Source organism: Loxodonta africana, chromosome 5 (genome assembly GCF_030014295.1).
Source record: "Loxodonta africana isolate mLoxAfr1 chromosome 5, mLoxAfr1.hap2, whole genome shotgun sequence".
Classification (NCBI taxonomy): domain Eukaryota; kingdom Metazoa; phylum Chordata; class Mammalia; order Proboscidea; family Elephantidae; genus Loxodonta; species Loxodonta africana.
The window spans coordinates 25,978,884-26,003,013 of NC_087346.1; the positions used below are offsets into that span (position 1 = coordinate 25,978,884).

The 24,130-nt window shown below is 39.8% G+C and overlaps 1 protein-coding gene across 1 annotated transcript in view; it reads right to left on the reverse strand.

Moving 5' to 3' along the window:
- Positions 1 to 24,130, reverse strand: part of LOC104845456 (rho GTPase-activating protein 20-like) — a 54,178-nt gene that overhangs the window by 14,457 nt on the left and 15,591 nt on the right. Inside the window, exons 6-8 of the mRNA XM_064285398.1 lie at positions 17,513 to 17,590; positions 14,841 to 14,907; positions 12,335 to 12,523 (exon numbers count right to left, since the gene is read on the reverse strand). Of these exons, the coding sequence (XP_064141468.1) occupies positions 12,335 to 12,523; positions 14,841 to 14,907; positions 17,513 to 17,590 (334 nt within the window). The remainder of the gene's footprint in view (positions 1 to 12,334; positions 12,524 to 14,840; positions 14,908 to 17,512; positions 17,591 to 24,130) is intronic.

Sequence of the window (24,130 nt, forward strand, 5' to 3'; positions counted from 1 at the left end):
GGAACATTCTCTAGAAAAGACTACATGTTAGGTCATAAAGCAAGGCTTAGCAGAATCCAAAACATTGAAATATTACAAAGCATCTTCTCTGACCGTAAGGCCATAAAAGTGGAAATCAAAACAGGAAAAGCAGGGAAAAGAAATCAAATACTTGGAAACTGAACAATACACTGCTCAAAAAAGACTGGATTATAGAAGACATTAAGGACGGAATAAAGAAATGCAAAGAATCCAATGAGAATGAAAACACTTCCTATCAGAACCTTTGGGACACAGCAAAAGTGGTGCTCAGAGGCCGATTTATATCAATAAATGTACACATCCAAAAACAAGAAAGGGCCCAAATCAAAGAACTATCCCTACAACTTGAACAAATAGAAAGAGGGCAACAAAAGAAACACATAGGCACCAGAAGAAAATGAAAAATAAAAATTAGAGCTGAACTAAATGAAACAGAAAACAGAAAAACAATTGAAAGAATTAACAAGACCAAAAGCTGGTTTTTTGAAAAACTCAACAAAATTGATAAACCATTGGCCAAACTGACAAAAGAAAAACAGGAGAAGAAGCAAATAACCCAAAAAAGAAATGAGTTGGGCGATATTACAACAGACCCAACTGAAATTAAAAGAATCATATCAGATTACTATGAAAAACTATACTCAAACGAATTTGAAAACCTAGAAGAAATGGATGAATTCCTAGAAACACACTACCTACCTAAACTAACACAAACAGAGGCAGAACAACTAAATAGACCCATAACAAAAGAAGAGATTAAAAAGGTAATGAGAAAACTCCCCCCCCCCCAAAAGCCCTGGTTTGGACAGCTTCACCGCAGAGTTCTACCAAACTTATAGAGAACAGTTAACACCACTACTACTAAAGGTATTTCAGAGCATAAAAAAGGGTGGAATACTATCAAATTCATTCTATGAAGCCACCATATCCCTGATACCAAAACTGGGTAAAGACACCACAAGAAAAGAAAATTATAGACCTATATCCCTCATGAATGTAGATGCAAAAATCCTCCACAAAATTCTAGCCAATAGAATTCAACAACACATCAAAAAAATAATAAATCATGACCAAGTGGGACTCATATCAGGTATGCAGGGATGGTTCAACATTAGAAAAACAATTAATGTAATCCACCACATAAATAAAACAAGAGACAAGAATCCCATGATTTTATCAATTGATGCAGAAAAGGCATTTGACAGAGTTCAACACTCATTCATGATGAAAACTCTCAGTAAAATAGGAATAGAAGGAAAATTTCTCAACATAATAAAGGGCATTTATACAACGCCAACAGCCAACATCACCCTAAATGGAGAGAACCTGAAAACATTCCCATTGAGATCGGGAATCAGATGCCCTTTGTCACCACTCTTATTTAACATTGTGCTGGAAGTCCTAGCCAGAGCAATTAGGCAAGAAATAAAGGTCATCCAGATTGGCAAGGAAGAAGTAAAAGTATCTCTGTTTGCAGATGACATGATCTTATACACAGAAAACCCTAAGGAATCCTCCAGAAAACTACTGGAACTAATAGAAAAGTTCAGCAGAATATCGGGATATAAGATAAACATACAAAAATCAGTTGGATTCCTCTACACCAACAAAAAGAACATCAAAGAGGAAATCACCAAATCAATGCCATTTACGGTAGCCCCTGAGAAGATAAAATACTTAGGAATAAATCTTACCAGAGATGTAAAAGACTTATACAAAGAAAACTACAGTACACTTCTGCAAGAAACCAAAAGAGACTCACATAAATGGAAGAACATACCTTGCTCATGGATAGGAAGACTTAACATTATAAAAATGTCTATTCTACCAAAAGCGATCTATACATTTAATGCAATTCTGATCCAAATCCCAACGACATTCTTTAATGAGATGGAGAAACAAATCACCAATTTCATAGGGAAGGGAAGAGGCCCTGGATAAATAAGACATTATTGAAAAAGAAGAAAAAACTAGGAGGCCTTACTTTACCTGACTTTAGAACCTATTATAGCACCACAATGGTCAAAACAGCCTGGTACTGGTACAGCAACAGATACATGGACCAATGGAACAGAATTGAGAATCCAGACATAAATCCATCCACATATAAGCAATTGATATTTGACAAAGGCCCCAAAACAGTTAAATGGGGAAAAGACAGTCTTTTTAGCAAATGGTGCTGGCATAACTGGATATCCATCTGCAAAAAAATGAAAAAAGACCCATACCTCACTCTGTGCACAAAAACTAACTCAAAATGGATCAAAGACCTAAATATAAAATCTAAAACGGGCGGCAGAGCCAAGATGGCGGACTAGGCAGATGCTACCTCGGATTCCTCTTACAACAAAGACACGGAAAAACAAGTGAATCGATCACATACATAACAATCTACGAACCCTGAACAACAAACACAGATTTAGAGACGGAGAACGAACTAATACAGGGAAGCAGCGATTGTTTCCAGAGCCTGGAGCCAGCGTACCAGTCAGGTACGGCACAAGCACAGAAAGCTGCTCCACCCCCCTGAACTAACCCCGGGAGGGGGACCAGCCGGTTCCACGGGCGGCGTGGGACGCAGCCGGTAGGATAAGTCCCCGGGAGGCAGTGACTGGTCTTGGAGCAGAAAGAGCAGCGTCCGAGCCGGGGAACCGTCCCGCAGGGATTTGGACTGGACGCAGGTACTGCATAAACATGGAGAGTTGCTCCACCCCCCTGAACTAACCCCGGGAAGGGGACCAGCCGGGTCGCGCGGGCGGCGTGGGACGCAGCCGGTAGGATAAGTCCCCGGGAGGCAGTGACTGGTCTTGGAGCAGAAAGAGCAGCGTCCGAGCCGGGGAACCGTCCTGCAGGGATTTGGACTGGACGCAGGTACGGCATAAACACGGAGAGTTGCTCCACCCCCCTGAACTAACCCCGGGAAGGGGACCAGCCGGGTCGCGCGGGCGGCGTGGGACGCAGCCGGTAGGAGAAGTCCCCGGGAGGCAGCGACTGGTATTGGAGCGGGGAGAACAGCGTCCCAGCTGGGACACTCGGTCACGGCACAAGCACGGGGACCTGCTCCACCCATCTGAACTAACCCCAGGAGGAGGCCCAACTGGCTCTCGGGTGCGGCACGGCCACGCGGCTGGAGGGACGAGAAGTCCCCGGGAGGCAGCGACTGATTTTGGAGTCGAGAGTACACCGTCCCAGTAGGGGAGCCTTGACGCTGGGCGTGGGGCTGGAAGCAGAGGATCTGACCGTGACTCCAGCGGGCCAGACGCCCCAGGGGCAATCTCCACACAGCCAGCACACATAGGCGACGCGCCCCACGGGAATCTCAGATATAATAGTCATTCCAACCAAGACAAGCAACTCTGGCTATATTCTGAGGTGCTACTCTCCTATCTCTCTGTTCCCTCCCCCACCCTCCCCAGGCGGCTTCATTAACATCTGAATAGCCTGAGCCAGAGGGAGAACTCTGATAGGGATCTGACTGCATTTTTTTTTAGCAGATTTTCTGGAAAAACTAGTTTCCCAGTGATGGCTCAGAGACAACAATCCATATCAAACCACTTAAAGAAGCAGACCATGACAGCTTCTCCAAGCCCCCAAACAAAAGAATCAAAATCTTTCCCAAATGAAGATACAATCTTGGAATTATCAGATACAGAATATAAAAAACTAATTTACAGAATGCTTCAAGACATCACAAACGAAATAAAGCAAACTGCAGAAAAAGCCAAGGAACACACTGATAAAACTGTTGAAGAACTCAAAAAGATTATTCAAGAACATAGTGGAAAAATTAATAAGTTGCAAGAATCCATAGAGAGACAACATGTAGAAATCCAAAAGATTAACAATAAAATAACAGAATTAGACAACGCACTAGGAAGTCAGAGGAGCAGACTTGAGCAATTAGAATGCAGACTGGGACATCTGGAGGACCAGGGAATCAACACCAACATAGCTGAAAAAAAATCAGATAAAAGAATTAAAAAAAATGAAGAAACCCTAAGAATCATGTGGGACTCTATCAAGAAGGATAACCTGCGGGTGATTGGAGTCCCAGAACAGGGAGGGGGGACAGAAAACACAGAGAAAATAGTTGAAGAACTCCTGACAGAAAACTTCCCTGACATCATGAAAGACGAAAGGATATCTATCCAAGATGCTCATCGAACCCCATTTAAGATTGATCCAAAAAGAAAAACACCAAGACATATTATCATCAAACTCACCAAAACCAAAGATAAACAGAAAATTTTAAAAGCACCCAGGGAGAAAAGAAAGGTTTCCTTCAAGGGAGAATCAATAAGAATATGTTCTGACTACTCAGCAGAAACCATGCAGGCAAGAAGGGAATGGGACGACATATACAGAACACTGAAGGAGAAAAACTGCCAACCAAGGATCATATATCCAGCAAAACTCTCTCTGAAATATGAAGGCGAAATTAAGATATTTACAGACAAACACAAGTTTAGAGAATTTGCAAAAACCAAACCAAAGCTACAAGAAATACTAAAGGATATTGTTTGGTCAGAGAACCAATAATATCAGATATCAGCACAACACAAGGTCACAAAACAGAACGTCCTGATATCAACTCACATAGGGAAATCACAAAAACAAACAAATTAAGATTAATTAAAAAAAAAAATACACATAACAGGGAATCATGGAAGTCAATAGGTAAAAGATCACAATAATCAAAAAGAGGGACTAAATATAGGAGGCATTGAACTGCCATATGGAGAGTGATACAAGGCGATATAGAACAATACAAGTTAGGTTTTTACTTAGAAAAATAGGGGTAAATAATAAGGTAACCACAAAAAGGTATAACAACTCTATAACTCAAGATAAAAACCAAGAAAAACGTAACGACTCCACTAACATAAAGTCAACCACTATGAAAATGAGGATCTCACAATTTACTAAGAAAAACACCTCAGCACAAAAAAGTATGTGGAAAAATGAAATTGTCAACAACACACATAAAAAGGCATCAAAATGACAGCACTAAAAACTTATTTATCTATAATTACGCTGAATGTAAATGGACTAAATGCACCAATAAAGAGACAGAGAGTCACAGACTGGATAAAGAAACACGATCCATCTATATGCTGCCTACAAGAGACACACCTTAGACTTAGAGACACAAACAAACTAAAACTCAAAGGATGGAAAAAAGTATATCAAGCAAACAATAAGCAAAAAAGAAGAGGAGTAGCAATATTAATTTCTGACAAAATAGACTTTAGACTTAAATCCACCACAAAGGATAAAGAAGGACACTATATAATGATAAAAGGGACAATTGATCAGGAAGACATAACCATATTAAATATATATGCACCCAATGACAGGGCTGCAAGATACATAAATCAAATTTTAACAGAATTGAAAAGCGAGATAGATACCTCCACAATTATAGTAGGAGACTTCAACACACCACTTTCGGAGAAGGACAGGACATCCAGTAAGAAGCTCAACAGAGACACGGAAGATCTAATTACAACAGTCAACCAACTTGACCTCATTGACTTATACAGAACTCTCCACCCAACTGCTGCAAAGTATACTTTTTTTTCTAGCGCACATGGAACATTCTCTAGAATAGACCACATATTAGGTCATAAAACAAACCTTTGCAGAGTCCAAAACATCGAAATATTACAAAGCATCTTCTCAGACCACAAGGCAATAAAACTAGAGATCAATAACAGAAAAACTAGGGAAAAGAAATCAAATACTTGGAAAATGAACAATACCCTCCTGAAAAAAGACTGGGTTATAGAAGACATCAAGGAGGGAATAAGGAAATTCATAGAAAGCAACGAGAATGAAAATACTTCCTATCAAAACCTCTGGGACACAGCAAAAGCAGCGCTCAGAGGCCAATTTATATCGATAAATGCACACATACAAAAAGAAGAAAGAGCCAAAATCAGAGAACTGTCCCTACAACTTGAACAAATAGAAAGTGAGCAACAAAAGAATCCATCAGGCACCAGAAGAAAACAATTAATAAAAACTAGAGCTGAACTAAATGAATTAGAGAACAGAAAAACAATTGAAAGAATTAACAAAGCCAAAAGCTGGTTCTTTGAAAAAATTAACAAAATTGATAAACCACTGGCTAGACTGACTAAAGAAATACAGGAAAGGAAACAACCCGAATAAGAAATGAGAAGGACCACATCACAACAGAACCAAATGAAATTAAAAGAATCATTTCAGATTATTATGAAAAATCGTACTCTAACAAATTTGAAAACCTAGAAGAAATGGATGAATTCCTGGAAAAACACTACCTACCTAAACTAACACATTCAGAAGTAGAACAACTAAATAGACCCATAACAAAAAAAGAGATTGAAACGGTAATCAAAAAACTCCCAACAAAAAAAAGCCCTGGCCCGGACGGCTTCACTGCAGAGTTCTACCAAACTTTCAGAGAAGAGTTAACACCACTACTACTAAAGGTATTCCAAAGCATAGAAAATGACGGAATACTACCCAACTCATTCTATGAAGCCACCATCTCCCTGATACCAAAACCAGGTAAAGACATTACAAAAAAAGAAAATTATAGACCTATATCCCTCATGAACTTTGATGCAAAAATCCTCACCAAAATTCTAGCCAATAGAATCCAACAACACATCAAAAAAATAATTCACCCTGATCAAGTGGGATTTATACCAGGTATGCAAGGCTGGTTTAATATCAGAAAAACCATTTATGTAATCCATCACATAAATAAAACAAAAGACAAAAACCACATGATCTTATCAATTGATGCAGAAAAGGCATTTGACAAAGTCCAACACCCATTCATGATAAAAACTCTTACCAAAATAGGAATTGAAGGAAAATGCCTCAACATAATAAAGGGCATCTATGCAAAGCCAACAGCCAATATCACTCTAAATGGAGAGAACCTGAAAGCATTTCCCTTGAGAACGGGAACCAGACAAGGATGCCCTTTATCACTGCTCTTATACAACATCGTGTTGGAAGTCCTAGCCAGGGCAGTTAGGCTAGACAAAGAAATAAAAGGTATCCGGATTGGCAAGGAAGAAGTAAAGTTATCACTATTTGCAGATGACATGATTATATACACAGAAAACCCTAAGGAATCCTCCAGAAAACTACTGAAACTAATAGAAGAGTTTGGCAGAGTCTCAGGTTATAAAATAAACATACAAAAATCACTTGGATTCCTCTACATCAACAAAAAGAACACCGAAGAGGAAATAACCAAATCAATACCATTCACAGTAGCCCCCAAGAAGATAAGATACTTAGGAATAAATCTTACCAAGGATGTAAAAGACCTATACAAGGAAAACTACAAAGCTCTACTACAAGAAATTCAAAAGGACATACTTAAGTGGAAAAACATACCCTGCTCATGGATAGGAAGACTCAACATAGTAAAAATGTCTATTCTACCAAAAGCCATCTATACATTTAACGCACTTCCGATCCAAATTCCAATGTCATATTTTAAGGGGATAGAGAAACAAATCACCAATTTCATATGGAAGGGAAAGAAGCCCCGGATAAGCAAAGCACTACTGAAAAAGAAGAAGAAAGTGGGAGGCCTCACCTTACTTGACTTCAGAACCTATTATACAGCCACAGTAGTCAAAACAGCCTGGTATTGGTACAACAACAGACACATAGACCAATGGAACAGAATTGAGAACCCAGACATAGATCCATCCACGTATGAGCAGCTGATATTTGACAAAGGACCAGTGTCAATTAACTGGGGAAAAGATAGCCTTTTTAACAAATGGTGCTGGCATAACTGGATATCCATTTGCAAAAAAATGAAACAGGACCCATACCTCACACCATGCACAAAAACTAACTCCAAGTGGATCAAAGACCTAAACATAAAGACTAAAACGATAAAGATCATGGAAGAAAAAATTGGGACAACCCTAGGAGCCCTAATACAAGGTATAAACAGAATACAAAACATTACCAAAAATGATCAAGAGAAACCCGATAACTGGGAGCTCCTAAAAATCAAACACCTATGCTCATCTAGAGACTTCTCCAAAAGAGTAAAAAGACCACCTACAGACTGGGAAAGAATTTTCAGCTATGACATCTCCGACCAGCGCCTGATCTCTAAAATCTACATGATTCTGTCAAAACTCAACCACAAAAAGACAAACAACCCAATCAAGAAGTGGGCAAAGGATATGAACACACATTTCACTAAAGAAGATATTCAGGCAGCCAACAGATACATGAGAAAATGCTCTCGATCATTAGCCATTAGAGAAATGCAAATTAAAACTACGATGAGATTCCATCTCACACCAGCAAGGCTGGCATTAATCCAAAAAACACAAAATAATAAATGTTGGAGAGGCTGCGGAGAGATTGGTACTCTCATACACTGCTGGTGGGAATGTAAAATGGTACAACCACTTTGGAAATCCATCTGGCGTTATCTTAAACAGTTAGAAATAGAACTACCATACAACCCAGAAATCCCACTCCTAGGAATATACCCTAGAGATACAAGAGCCTTCATACAAACAGATATATGCACACCCATGTTTATTGCAGCTCTGTTTACAATAGCAAAAAGCTGGAAGCAACCAAGATGTCCATCAACGGATGAATGGGTAAATAAATCGTGGTGTATTCACACAATGGAATACTACGCATCGATAAAGAACAGTGACGAATCTCTGAAACATTTCATAACATGGAGGAACCTGGAAGGCATTATGCTGAGCGAAATCAGTCAGAGGCAAAAGGACAAATATTGTATAAGACCACTATTATAAGATCTTGAGAAATAGTAAACCTGAGAAGAACACATACTTTTGTGGTTACGAGGCGGGGAGGGAGGGAGGGTGGGAGAGGGTTTTTTATTGGTTAATCAGTAGATAAGAACTACTTTAGGTGAAGGGAAAGACAACACTCAATACATGGAAGGTCAGCTCAATTGGACTGGACCAAAAGCAAAGAAGTTTCCAAGATAAAATGAATGCTTCAAAGGTCAGGGGAGCAAGTGCGGGGGTCTGGGGAACATGGTTTGCGGGGACTTCTAAGTCAATTGGCAAAATAATTCTATTATGAAATCATTCTGCATCCCACTTTGAAATGTGGCGTCTGGGGTCTTAAATGCTAACAAGCGGCCATCTAAGATGCAGCAATTGGTCTCAACCCACCTGGAGCAAAGGAAAATGAAGAACACCAAGGCCACACGACAACTCAGAGCCCAAGAGACAGAAAGGGCCACATGAACCAGAGACCTACATCATCCTGAGACCAGAAGAACTAGTTGGTGCCCGGCCACAATCGATGACTGCCCTGACAGGGATCACAGCAGAGGACCCCTGAGGGAGCAGGAAATCAGTGGGATACAGACCCCCAATCCTCATAAAAAGACCAAACTTAATGGTCTGACTGAGACTAGAGGAATCCCGGCGGCCATGGTCCCCAGACCTTCAGTTGACACAGGACAGGAACCATCCCCGAAGACAAGTCATCAGAAATGAAAGGGACTGGTCAGCGGGTGGGAGAGAGACGCTGATGAAGAGTGAGCTAATTATATCAGGTGGTCACCTGAGATTGTGTTGGCAACTCTTGTCTGGAGGGGGGATGGGAGGATAGAGAGAGAGGGAAGCCAGCAAAATTGTCAAGAAAGGAGAGACTGAAAGGGCTGACTCAAGAGGGGGAGAGCAAGTGGGAGCAGGGAGTGAGATGTATGTAAACTTATATGTGACAGACTGATTGGATTTGTAAACGTTCACTTGAAGCTTAATAAAAGTTATTAAAAAAAAAAATCTAAAACGATAAAGATCATGGAAAAAAAAATAGGGACAACATTAGGAGCCCTAACACATGGCATAAACAGTATACAAAACATTATAAAGAATGTAGAAGAAAAACTACATAACTGGGAGCTCCTAAAAAACAAACACTTATGCTCATCCAAAGACTTCACCAAAAGAGTAAAAAGACTACCTACAGATTGGGAAAAAGTTTTTAGCTATGACATTTCTGATCAGCCCCTGATCTCTAAAATCTACATGATATTGCAAAAACTCAACTGCAAAAAGACAAATAATCCAATTAAAAAATGAGCAAAAGATATGAATAGACACTTCACTATAGAAGACATTCAGGTAGCTAACAGATATGAGGAAATGTTCACGATCATTAGCCATTAGAGAAATGCAGATGAAAACTACAATGAGATTTCATCTCACTTCAACAAGGCTGGCATTAATCCAAAAAACACAAAATAATAAATATTGGAGAGGCTGTGGAGAGATTGGAACACTTCTACAGTGCTGGTGGGAATGTCAAATGGTACAACCACTTTGGAAATCGATTTGGCGCTTCCTTAAAAAGCTAGAAATAGAACTAACAAAGGATCCAGCAATCCCACTCCTTGGAATATATCCTAGAGAAATAAGAGCCTTTACACGAACAGATATATGCACACCCATGTTTATTGATGCACTGTTTACAATAGCAAAAAGATGGAAGCAACCAAGGTGCTCATCAACGGATGAATGGGTAAATAAATTATGGTATATTCACATAGTGGAATACTACTTATCAATAAAGAACAGTGAGGAATCTGTGAAACATTTCATAACATGGATGAACCTGGAAGGCATTATGCTGAGTGAAATTAGTCAGTTGCAAATGGACAAATATTGTATAAGACCACTATTATAAGAACTTGAGAAATAGTTTAAACTGAGAAGAAAACATTCTTTTGTGGTTACGAGAGGGGGGAGGGAGGGAGGGTGGGAGAGGGGTATTCACTAATTAGATAGTAGATAAGAACTACTTTAGGTGAAGGGAAAGACAGCACACAGTACAGGGGTGGTCAGCAGAATTGGACTAAACCAAAAGCAAAGAAGTTTCCTGAATAAACTGAATGCTTCGAAGGCCAGCGTAACAGGGGCAGGGGTCTGGGGACCATGGTTTCAGGGGACATCTAAGTCAATTGGTAGAATAAAATCTAATAAGAAAACATTCTGTATCCCACTTTGACGAATGGCATCTGGGGTCTTAAACGCTAGCAAGCAGCCATCTAAGATGCATCAATTGGTCTCAACCCACCTGGATCAAAGGAGAATGAAGAACACCAAGGACATAAGGCGATTACGAGCCCACAAGACAGAAAGGGCCACATGAGCCACAGATTACATCATCTTGCGACCAGAAGAACCAGATGGTGCCTGGCTACAACCCATGACTGCCCTGACAGGGAACACAACAGAGAACCCCTGAGGGAGCAGGAGAGTAGTGGCATGTAGACCCCAAATTCTCATAAGACCAGACTTAATGGTCTGCGACTGGAAGGACCCCGGTGGTCATGGCCCCCAGACATTCTGTTGGCCCAGGACAGGAACCATTCCCAATGCCAACTCTTCAGACATGTATTGCACTGGACAATGGGTTGGAGAGGGATGCTGGTGAAGAGTGAGCTTCTTGGATCAGGTGGACACTTAAGACTATGTTGGCATCTCCTGCCTGGAGGGGAGATGAGAGGCTGGAGGGGCTTAGAAGCTGGCGAAAAGGACACGAAAAGAGAGTGGAGGGAGGGAGAGAGCAGGCTGTCTCATTACGGGGAGAGTAATTGGGAGTGGGTAGTAAGGTGTTTATGGGTTTTTGTGTGAGAGACTGACTTGATTTGTAAACTTTCACTTTAAGCACCATAAAAATTATTAAAAAAAAAAAAAAAGCCCCCATCCATACACACTCAATCCTGCTCCAGTCTAGACCTGGGTCAGAAGCACACAGGGAAAGTGAGCTTGGTCCACATGGCTCGCTGTGGAGGTAGAACTTAGAGGCCACTTCAGCCCAAGCTCAGAATAGTTTCCAGTTCAACTCCGAAACACTTCTACTCCACTCAAGGTCTTCCATTCCTTGTGTATCTAAGCTAAGCAGTCATAAGTCCCCTTCTGCTGTGGCCTAGATCCTGAGGAAAGCCCTGAGATGGGGAAAACATGAGTTTCCAGGCCTTAAGAAGTTCATATTCTAATAAGACACACAGATATGTACACACACAATTAAAATACGCAAGAAGGGCTCTGGAAGGGCTCTGGGGATACAGAGAAGGGAACTACTACTACCGGGAGGAATGAAAAGAAGTGAGTTGGGTCTTGAGGATATTTCTCTCAGTCTCATTCTTGGTGAAGATTGGATCCTTGCCTACACTGCCCTTCTCCCTGGCATGGAGAATCAGCTGTGTTATGATTTTGTTTCTAGGAATGGAGACATGAGCTGAGAGAAGGCACCTACAGGAGGGGAGGGGACTCACCTTTCTGTTCCTGGCCCTTCAGTGAGCACCTGGGCTGTAGGACGAACTGACCTTCCATCTCTGGAAATGGCTGCTCCAGTAAGAAGGGCTCCTGGAGGGTGGATGGAGATGTGGAGCCCCTTGGGCGGTGTGGCAGGAGTGCAGTGGCTTGAAGATGGCTCATTTTTATTCCATAGGGATGCTCATGTCCTATACAGAGAAACATGTACATACAGATTCAGGCCGACTGGTGATGGGTGTGATCAAAGCTATCTTACGGCACCCGCGTGCACCACACTGGCGTGCTGTGCCTCTGGGATAAAGGAGGCAGTGTCTCCTGCGTGTGCTCTCAAGGGGAAGACCGTGCACAAAGCAGGCGTCCAAGAAAGGTGTTTAAAAAAAGTAAGGAGAAAATCGTCTTTAAAATGTTACCTGATTGGAAAGTATAGATCAGTTTGAGCACTACACCATGATGACTTTTACTATGTTTCCATCTGAGAATATTTAAAGCCCTCTAGTTTCTGCCTAGAAACTAACTAGATCTGAGCGTCTTAGGCAAATTACCTGACCAGCACCCCAGCCTAAATTCATCATTTAAAGCACTTACCATCAATATTACACAGATTTGTACAGATCAGAGTAACAAAGTAAATATATTAATAAACATTGGCAGTCAATGTTCTTTAAATAATTGGATGATACGTGTCAAGACTCACTAGGATCACTCTTCTCTAACACATATGTCCATTTAACAGGTATTTCATTACATTTCATTAATGCTATAGCCAGAGCAGCAGGTAGAGTTGCCCTTATGCTTACCTCCTCCCCCCCCACCCCCCCACCCCCGCTGGAGTGAGGGTGGCCCTCACAGGCAGAATTAGAAGTAAGGCTGCAGAGTATTGGAAGCCCAGAAGCCAACTCCAAAACAGTGTTTACACAGTGAAACGGAACCCTCAATCATTAGGTGTTGAGAGCCAAATGATATCTTTTGCTCTTTCATGCTTCCAATGGCTTCCTCTCCATCGAATTCTCAGAGACCCTGTGCTGCAACATAGATTGAGCTTTTTAAGAAGAGAGCAAACACTCCCTTTCTTCTAGTTCTGACTGACTGTAACGTGGTGAGTTCTTGCCTTTCCGTTTCTCCTGGTATAAATACAATATGAACGTTCTGTTCATAACAAGAACTAAGCCACAAAGAAGCTTCCAGGAGAGCAACAAAATAAAACAAATTCATCAGGGTAACCAGGAGCTAATCCACAACTGAGAAGTGAAAGCACATGAAAATCCATGTACAGAATGGCTGTTAAAGGACCCTCGTAAATGACGGAAGATTTAGACTCCACAGAGTCAGCAGTGGTGCCTGAAGCTGTTCTAAGCTTAGAAGTTACCATCTACATTCATTTCATCTAAATGAACACATTTTATTAAAATAAATATATTTGAAGTATTTGTCTGATTTTTTTTTCAGGTATTTTATTGCAGAATGACTTTTACAAAGATGTTGACATTAATGCAAAATATGAAATGGGATTTTGGTCCTCAGCTGTGTACTTGATTTGTTATATTCTGAGACGGAGAACATGCAATCTGTGAATCATAAAAACCTTGGTTTTTAGATTATTCAGATCACTTGGAAATATCCTGAATTATACAGCAATGGCCTCACAGGATGGTGGAAAGAATTTAAAAAGATGATGTAGATAAGAGGGAACACCCCACAGGATTTCTAGCGGCAATCAGTTATCACCATCGCCCCATGGCAAGCTCTGCTACAGAACCTGTCCCTTCCCTTATTTTATTTGCTCTATTTCTTTTAACCACAGTAAATCAACTTGCTAATCCAAGAATTTTTTTTTTTTTTTTTAGCTAAATGGTTCTAATAACTATTTCAGGAGAGGTGTAATCTATTTATCAATAATTTTGAGAATAAATGTTGGAAAACTCAGCCTGTAAAATGTAAAATGGCAAAGTGCAGGTCAGTCGTCCAGCGAAGCCTTCAGGAATCTAGATGTGCTTATCTCAGTTTGCCTGTGATGCTGAGAGAAGCTCTGGGCGCTGAGCAGGTGTTCAGTAAGTACTTGTAGTTGGACAGAGAGACCTGCTGCATTTTAGAGGATGCTTACAACACAGAGGCTACTTCGTAGTCAGAATATGGAACAGAATAATTCCAGAATGGAATATAAAATATGATGTATGGGGAAAGAAATTTCAATCCGTATTGCTTTCATAAAAAATAAGGACAGGTTTATCAAGACAGGGCTGTATGTCAAGTGAAAAAGCAGAGAGGAAAAATTCACATTTTTCTCCCCAACTTGACCACAAGCTGCTGAATGAAGAGATGTTATTATTTATTCCCTGGGATAGAGTAAAGCTTCATAATTTATTTATCAAATGTATGAATGGATATTGTGAGAAGTTTTTACCACAAAGAATATTTAAACTTAAGACCAAACAATCAATACTTGCAGACTTTAGAGTTATAATTTGGAATCCAGTCAACCCCATCTTAGAGTTCCCTGCCACTTACCAATGAGTGGGAATGGGGCCTCTTTCTTGCCAGAACTGACCCACAACTGGTAATCACTCTTAGAGCCCTTGGAGACCAAAAAAAAAAGAAAAAGTCACAACAATTCTTTCACAGTAGGTACTTGAAAGAGGGCACATTTCTTTAACATTTCTATGTTTTTGAAAAGAAAAAGAATTGGGACCAGTGTAAATGCTGTAAGTCCATGGAGGTGGCCACAGTTTTTGAGTTAGCAGCTGTGATTTCAGCAACCCATCCCTCTCCCAGCACCCAGTAGACTACTCCAGATTCCTGCTTTGTCTCTTCATAGGCCGGGGATCTATGGAACAACAATGCAATCAGTCCCTCACTTTATGGGTGGCCCGTGGATATGAAATCACATTTAGGTTCCTTAACTAAGAAAGAAAAGTCTAATCTCTTCTTGACGGTCCTGCTGTCTCTGGACTCCTTGGAGAACCTTAGGCTTTGTCTTCATTTGTCTCTGCCCAGACAAGTGTGCTGCTCAGAGAGACACACACCCTGCCGTGACTATGTCTGAGCAAAGGAAAACTTGAAAAACATCTCAAGTTCAGCTGCCTTGAGCAGACAGACAAATGCCCAAAGACCTTGAGGAGATGGGCAGAGTGAAGTCAGTCCACTGGCTTTGGTTTGGACAAGCTCCATTCTGGAGCAAGAAGGATAAAGGGCGCGAAGCTGGAGATCAGGCCAGATGCAGAGAAGTATTATCCCAGCAGTTACTGCCCAGCAATACTAGAAAGCCCCTTGAAGCAACCACATCTCAATCATACACACTCTGCTGAACTATTTTACAGTCCTCCAGAAAAACATAAAGCAAAAATGATGTTTCAAATGGAGTTGTTGGTGATAGTTCATACGCCTGCCCTTGACTGCTGGTAAGATATCATGGCCTTGCCTGTATGAAGGAGGGTCCCAGCTATGGAGGCTATCACAAGCACACGTATGTGTATGCACGTACACACATACACACACACTTGCATACTCTCTCAGCTAAATATGCTCAAAACTGTATTTCAAATAGGATGTAAGATCTAACAAAAATCTTTTCTTTTAAGGTGGAGCTGGGAACACTATGCTGGAATCCCATAGAACAGGCAGAGCCAAGTAACGCTGATTTTTTAGTAAAGTAGAAATTCTTTCTTGTCTGGTGAAACTGATGACTTCAAGCAAAGGAAAATCACAAATGTAAAATAAAATGAGCTGTATCACTGATCAATCTACTCTACACCTAAAGCCACTCACTCTTTCCAAGATTTAAGTTTTCTTTTTCAGGGCATGTATATCATATAGGTGCAGAGGTATCTGATTTACTGAGTGAATATAAATTCAATTTTATTTTAAATGTATTATTAAATTTCTCTAGTAAAGAAATCATTGATTCATTAAGCCAAATTCTGGCTTTTCAGGAGCTTTATTATATCACTCATAGATTCTCTAAGAGTTGGAATTAATTCAAAGGGAATGAGTTTGATTTTTGGTTTGGTATTATATAAGTAGGTCAGGCTGAGTTTAATTACAAGTCTTATAATCACGTCACGCCACAATAGCAAGGCATTTTCATATTTCTACATTATTTATGTAAGGAGCCATGATATCCAAGTCCTTTCTTCAGTTTCTATCTGTCTGAATGTCACTGTCTTCAGTAATAGTTCTCAATTGTGTGGTGTTCATATAGCAGGAGAGTCTTACAATTACTCTTTCCTTTTCCCCAACCTCACCCTCATCCTCAAACATGCCCCCTCTTCCATTAGAAAAATTTCATTAACTTAGGTCAGCCCCAACAAAATATAAAGGAGCAGACACTAAAAGCAAAACAAGGACAAGAGTGGTGGGCACACAAATGCTCCTAAATTCATAGTCTTGTTGAGAACTTGTCTCCCTTGCTAGCAACTCATTAGAGGCATCAGTCATCTCATCCTCAGGACCTGCAGTCAGGGGCTATGACTTCTAGCCGTGCGTTCTTTATGTCAAATTTTAGTACAAAACACGTCCTGCAGGATCCATCATACTAAGTTTGAGTCCTAGAGTGACAATTAGGATCAGTGAGGTACGGGAGGAGAGGAACCAGGAAAGGAGGTTCAGAAAGAACACTAAAACAGAACAGGTAAGGCGGAGGTTACAATTATGCCACTAAAAATCTTGTAAAAATTTTGTTGTATACGTATATAATGGAGCCCTCGTGGCTCAGTGGGGAAGAGCTCAGCTGCTAACCAAAAGATCAGCAGTTCAAATCCATCAGATGTTGCTTGGAAACTTTATGGGACAGTTCTACTCTGTCGTATAGGGTTGCTATGAGTCAGAATCAACTTGATGGCAAGGGGTAAAACTCGGTCTTTTATATATACAATATATACAATAAAAATAGATGCTGTTATTAGCACTCTAAAACTATAGTTCAATTTAATTAATCTATGACTTTAAGGTCACACGGAATTTAAAATTGGAGTATAAGAACAGCACCTGTGTAGAAAGCAATATTAGAATTTCAAGGCTTTTAATTTCTAAATTCTGGAGGATAAAATATGCCTTTGGTATCTATAACTATCAGCTGCCTTATGAAAGCAGTTGTATTTTATACACACACACATACACACACACACACAACTCTCAAAAATCAAAGTTGGTTTTTAACTAAAAATTGTTTGCAGGTAACTTACATTTATTCCGAGCATTGGTAGTGACTTCTCGATAATGTCGTTGGTTGTATCTGAATTTGTTACTGTTAAACTTATAGGCTGTAAAAATGAAATAAAAAATACAGTTGTAAGTAAAGAATTTTAAAACAGCTCTGTAAATAATGATTGCAAATTGTTATCCGTATTATAAAGGCAAAGCTTGATTTCAGACACTGACAAAGCAAAGCACAAGTAGAGCATAGATCCTTAAGTATAATTTTATTTTTCATTCCTTTAGATATGAAGGAAACCCTGGTGGCATAGTGGTTAAGAGCAATGGCTACTAACCAAAAAGCTCGGCAGTTCAGATCCACCAGGCATTACTTGGAAACCCTATGGGGCAGATCTACTCTGTCCTATAGGGTCACTATGAGTTAGAATTCACTTGAACGCAGTGGGTTTTGGTTTTTTGTTTTAAATATGAAGCCAGCAGAAAGCATTTCAGTAAAACATCTATTTCTTCTAAAATAAAGGATGTGTGGCACACGAACATAATGACTCAAGAAAGAGAAAGACTGAGAATTCAGAGAGGGCACATGGACTGGTCCTCAGCCCCTCAACAATATTTCCATAAGGAGGGGACGATGTAAAACGGAGAAATTTGGACCCTTTCTCTCTCTTCCTGAGTTCTATTTTTACAGTCTGGCTTTATTGATTTGCATTTCACCCACAGTTATGGTAACATCAGAATAAGAACTGGCTATAAAAAATGCTTTTCAAAAGACTATTCAGTCGCCATTTTCTAAGTCATGCACAGTGGCTACTGACGTTTTTATTATTGAATACCGTTGAAAATACAACAGAATTAAAAAAATAAAGCCAATGGTTTGAAACAAGACTGACAATTTTAGAAATCTAAGTTCTGTTCCAACTCTGCCAGTGAACGGGGTATCTATAATAGCTCTCAACTACACCTCACATTGAGATATTGATCCATGGGAGTAGGGAGATAATTTGTAGAAAACAACCTGAAAGGGACTCTGAGGATTCTGAGATGATATCTGTTCAACTATTGAAATTCTAAGAGACATTATTTAAAAATAGGATTATGACATGTAACTAAGATATGCACATAGGTTTTACAGTATTAGCACATGAATCCACACTGAGAGCTATGTCCTCTGGTAAACAGTGCTTAAAGAGGGCAGATAAGCAGCCTAAGTGGACACTCACAGGCCTTGAAACAAAAATGATATTAAACACAAAGCTAAAGGAAACCCTTTCATAATTCATCACTTGCCCTTTCTTTTTTTTTTTCTTATGAGCCAATTTCTTGATATGACAGATGTCCCTGAAAGTTGTTTGTTAATTCAATTTTTAGAAACAAAACCATCTTAAATGCATTGATTTCAAACTGTGCTACTAGTAGCCCTAAGGATTCTGAAAAAGTGTCTCAGAACCCAGAAGTAGAGCTCAGGGACCCAGAATCAGGGGCATTAGGGCTTCCTGTTGCTAAAGTTTACCATGATGTTTATCATTCTAAATGGAGAAAATACTGAAGTTATCGAGGAGTCCCCCTTACTTGGATCCACAATCAATGCCCATAGAAGCAGGACTCGAGAAATCAAATGATGTATTACATTGGGCAAATCTGTTGCAAAGACCTCCTTAAAGTGTGAAAAAGCAAAGATATCACTTTAAAGACTAAGGTGTGCCTGATCCAAGCTAAGGGATTTTCAGTTGCCTCACATGCATGCAAAAGTTAGACAATGAATAAGGAATACCAAAGAAGAACTGATGCATTTTAATCATGGTGTTGGTGAAGAATACTGAATATACCATGGACTGCCAGGAGAGCAAACAATTGTGTCTTGGAGGAAGTACAGCCAGAATGATCCTTAGAAGCAAGGACAGTGAGACTTTGTCTCATGTACTGTGGACATGTTATCAGGAGGGACCAGTCCCTGGAGAAGGACATCATGTTTGGTAAAGGAGAAGTTCAGTGAAAAAGAAGATCCCAACAAGATAGACTGACATAATGACTGCAACAATGGGCTCAAACATAATGATTGTGAGGATGGCCCAGGACCAGGCAGTGTTTCTTTCTGTTGTACATGGGGCTGCTGTGACTGGGAACCAACTCAATGACACCTAGCAACAGCAACAATTGCTAAAGTGCCTAGAAGGTTTCACACATGAGGGTTTAGCTTGGTATTTCACTAGAAGTAAAGGTTCTGCTGTTTCTTAAAATATCTGAAAACCCTTCCATCTAATTGAAAGGAATTCTCCCATGAAATCTTTTATAAAGTAGAAAATCTCTTTCGAAATGCTAATAATCCCTCCCTAATTTATTTCGTTTGTGAGATAATGGTTTTTCTTAGCATGAGGAACATACCTGTTCAAAACAAGAATTCCAGGGACCTGTATATTTCTTCCTGCTGCTGCTCTTTGTAAATAAATCAGATATACTCTAATAAATATGTCTTTGTAAACAAATAAGAATTAAAAAAAACCTTTTGCATAATTTAATTAAAAATGCAAATATGGCTATTTTGTTCTATGAGCTAAAGTGTTACTTGACGTATGAAGAACCAGGAAAATGTGACCAAGTCTGAAGGACTGAGGTAAACTCTCAAATGACCCACATGTTCAAATCATGAGACAAAGAGCAGCTATTACAACTATGCTGAATGTTGTTGTTGTTAGGTGCTATTGACTCGGTTCTGACTCATTGCAACCCTATGCACAACAGAACGAAACACTACCTGGTCCTGCACCATCCTTACAATCGTTGTTAAGCTTGAGCTCATTGTTGCAGCCTCTGTGTCAATCCACCTCGTTGAGGGTCTTCCTCTTTTCCACTGACCCTGTACTCTGCCAAGCATGATGTCTTTCTCCAGGGACTGATCCCTCCTGACAACATGTCCAAAGTATGGAAGACGCAGTCTTGGTATCCTTGCCTCTAAGGAGCATTCTGGTCACACTTCTTCCAAGACAGATTTGTTCGTTCTTTTGGCAGTCCATGGTATATTCAATATTCTTCGCCAACACAACAATTCAAAGGCGTCAACTCTTCTTCAGTCTTCCTTATTCATTGTCCAGCTTTCACATGCATATGATGTGATTGAAAATACCATGGCACGAGTCAGGCGCACCTTAGTCTTTAGGGTTGCATCTTTGCTCTTCAACACTTTGAAGTGGTCCTTTGCAGCAGATTTGCCAATGCATCTTTTGATTTCTTCACTGCTGCTTCCATGGCTGTTGATTGTGGATCCAAGTGAAATGAAATCCTTGGCAACTTCAATCTCTTCTCCGTTTATCATGATGTTGTTCTTTGGTCCAGCTGGGAGGACATTTGTTTTCTTCATGTTGAGGTGTAACCCATACTGAAGGCTGTGGTCTTTGATACTCATTAGTAAGTGCTTCAAGCCCTCCTCACTTTCAGCAAGAAAGGTTGTGTCATCTGCATAATGCAGGCTGTTAATGAGCCTTCCTCCAATCCTGATGCCCCGTTCTTCTTCATATAGTCTAGCTTCTCGGATTATTTGTTCAGCATACAGATTAAATAGGTATGGTGAAAGAATACAACCCTGATGCACACCTTTCCTGACTTTAAAACAATCAGTATCCCCTTGTTCTGTCTGAACCACTGCCTCATGATTTATGTAAAGGTTCTTCATGAGCATAATTAAGTGTTGTGGAATTCCCATGCTTTGCAATATTATCCATAGTTTGTTATGATCCACACAGTCAAATGCCTTTGCATAGTCAATGAAACACAGGCAAACAGCCTTCTGGTATTCTCTACTTTCAGCCAGGATCCATCTGACATTAGCAATGATACTCCTGGTTGCACGTCCTCTTCTGAAACCGGCCTGAATTTCTGGCAGTTCCCTATCGATACACTGCTACAGCCGGTTTTGAGTGATGTTTAGCTAAATTTTGCTTGCATGTGATATTAATGATATTGTTCTATAATTTCCACATTTAGTTGGATCACCTTTCTTGGGAATAGGCATAAATATGGATCTCCTCCAGTCAGTTGGCCAGGAAGCTGTCTTCCATATTTCTTGGCATAGACGAGTGAGCACCTCCAGCGCTGCATCTGTTTGTTGAAACATCTCAGTTGATGTTCCATCAATTCCTGGAGCCTTGTTTTTCGCCAATGCCTTCAGAGCAGCTTGGACTTCTTCCTTCAGTACCTTCCGTTCCTGATCATATGCCACCTCTTGAAATGGTTGAATATTGACTCATTCTTTTTGGTAGAATGACCCTGTGTATTCCTTCCATCTTCTTTTGATGCTTCCTGCGTCGTTTAATATTTTCCCCATGGAATCCTTCACTATTTCAATTTGAGACTTGAATTTTTTCTTCAGTTCTTTCACCTTGAGAAATCCTGAGTGTGTTCTTCCCTTTTGGTTTTCCATCTCCAGCTCTTTGCACATGTCAGTATAATACTTTATTTGTCTTCTTGAGAGGCCCTTTGAAATTTCCTGTTCAGTTCTTTTAGTTCATCAAATCTTCCTTTTGCTTTAGCTGCTTGACACTCAAGAGCAAGTTTCAGGGTCTCCTCTGACATCCATCTTGATCTTTTCCTGTCTTTTCAGTGACCTCTTGTTTTCTTCATGGATGGATGTCCTTGATGTCATTCCACAACTCATCTGGTCTTCAGTCACTAGTGCTCAATGCATCAAATCTATGCTTGAGATGGTCTGTAATTCAGGTGGGATATACTGAAGGTCATATTTTGGCTCTCGTGGACTTGCTCCAATTTTCTTCAGTTTCAGTTTGAACTTGCATATGCGCAATGGATGGTCTGTTGCACAGTCAGCTCCTGGCCTTGTTCTGACTGATGATATTGAGCTTTTCCATCACCTCTTTCCACAGATTCTCAATGATACAAAGGAAAATATGTTCATATCAAATAAAAATACACGCAATCTCAGCATAGAAATAGAAAACATTTTAAAATGAAAAATTTACCTGAAACATACATGAAAGAAAGAATTTATTGGATGTGCTAAAGAGCATAATATAGATGACAAATGAAAGAGTCAGTGAATTTGAAAATAGATCCATAATAATGATTCCGACTGAGGAAGAAAAAAGAATAAAAGTAAATAACTAAAAGAGTGTGAGGGACCTCTGGACAATATCAAAATGTGTAATATACTTTTATCAGAAGGAGAGAAGAGAGAATATGGGGAAGAAAAAATGTTTGAAGTAATGATGGCTAAAATTTTTCCAAACTTGATGGAAGACATAAATTTACAGTTTGGAGCAGTGCAGTAAACCTCAAACAGAATAAATTAAAAGAAAACCATGCTTTGGCACATAATAGTCAAATGGCTGAAAACTAAAAATGTAGAGAAAATCTTGAAAGCAGTCAAAGAAAAATGATAAGTCACATACAGAGGATCAATGATTTGTCTGATCGTGGACTACTCATCAGAAAGCATGGAGACCAAAAGACAGTGGGATAGCTTTAAAGAGCTATAAGGAAAAAACAGCCTTGCAAACAAAATTCTGTATGGGGGAAAACACCTTCATGAGTGAAAGGGAAATAAAGACATTTTCAGATAAAAGAAAACTAAGAAAATTTGTTGGTATCAGCTGTGTAGTATAGAAAAATGCTAAGGAAACTCTCATAAGAATGAAAGTCAGAGGAAAACTCTGATCTCTGACGAACGTAGAAAATGAATGTAGCACACTGCAGATATTATTTTTAAGTTTTTCTTTTTAATTCCAATGTGATTTTCCATGAAAATTCTGAACAGAACCAATTGAAAACAAAGCAGGCAGAGACCAGCATTTGCTTCACTACAGGAGAACTCTCGAGTCTCCTCTCCTTCGTGAAGTGGCATCAGGCACTTGGGAATAGGTCAGGGCATCCACATGCCTTTTGCTGTTGAACAGGAATAACTGTTTTGAACTACCTCCTTTTCTCACCTACAAATTCTGTTTTGTGGGATCTACAGTTGCTGTAAACTATGACAGGCCACAATGTCACAAAAATATTCAGAACATGACGTATCCATCTTACTCATCAGTGTGAGCATCTTGCCTACTGCACTGCAATCGCAGAAATCAAATGATACACAATAACTGGGGCTAAACGCTTTTCCTCCATTTGCATAAACAAAAGAGGTACAAACATACTGATCCCTTAGACAGTCGCACATTCCAGTTCAATTCAATCCCTGACAATCATCAGAATGAAGAATATTTCAAAACTATTCTGCATTTGACATAACTAAATGCAATATCTGACCTTAGAAAGGGAAATGGCTCTAAAGAATCATGCACACGCTACATCTATGTCTCACCTGACAAGAGTGAACCTGTATGGCAGTAAAGTAACAGAGTATTCTTACTCTTAGGAAATATATAAATATTTAAGAATAAAGGGCCATTTCCAAATAAAATGTTAAAAAAAAAAAAACCTGCAGAAACAACCAAAACCAATCTGTATGTATGTAACAATTGGAAAGACAGTGCTCAAATCTGATAGGAAATACCTCCTTGTGGAAATCACTTCGTTAACACAAGTCACTCTGGTTGCTATTAGACAAATCCAGAGAAACATGAAGGACATTTAACATGCAAAATTCTTTCAAAGCTAAACAGTGGAACTAACATGGATTCCTCTTGCTTCATATT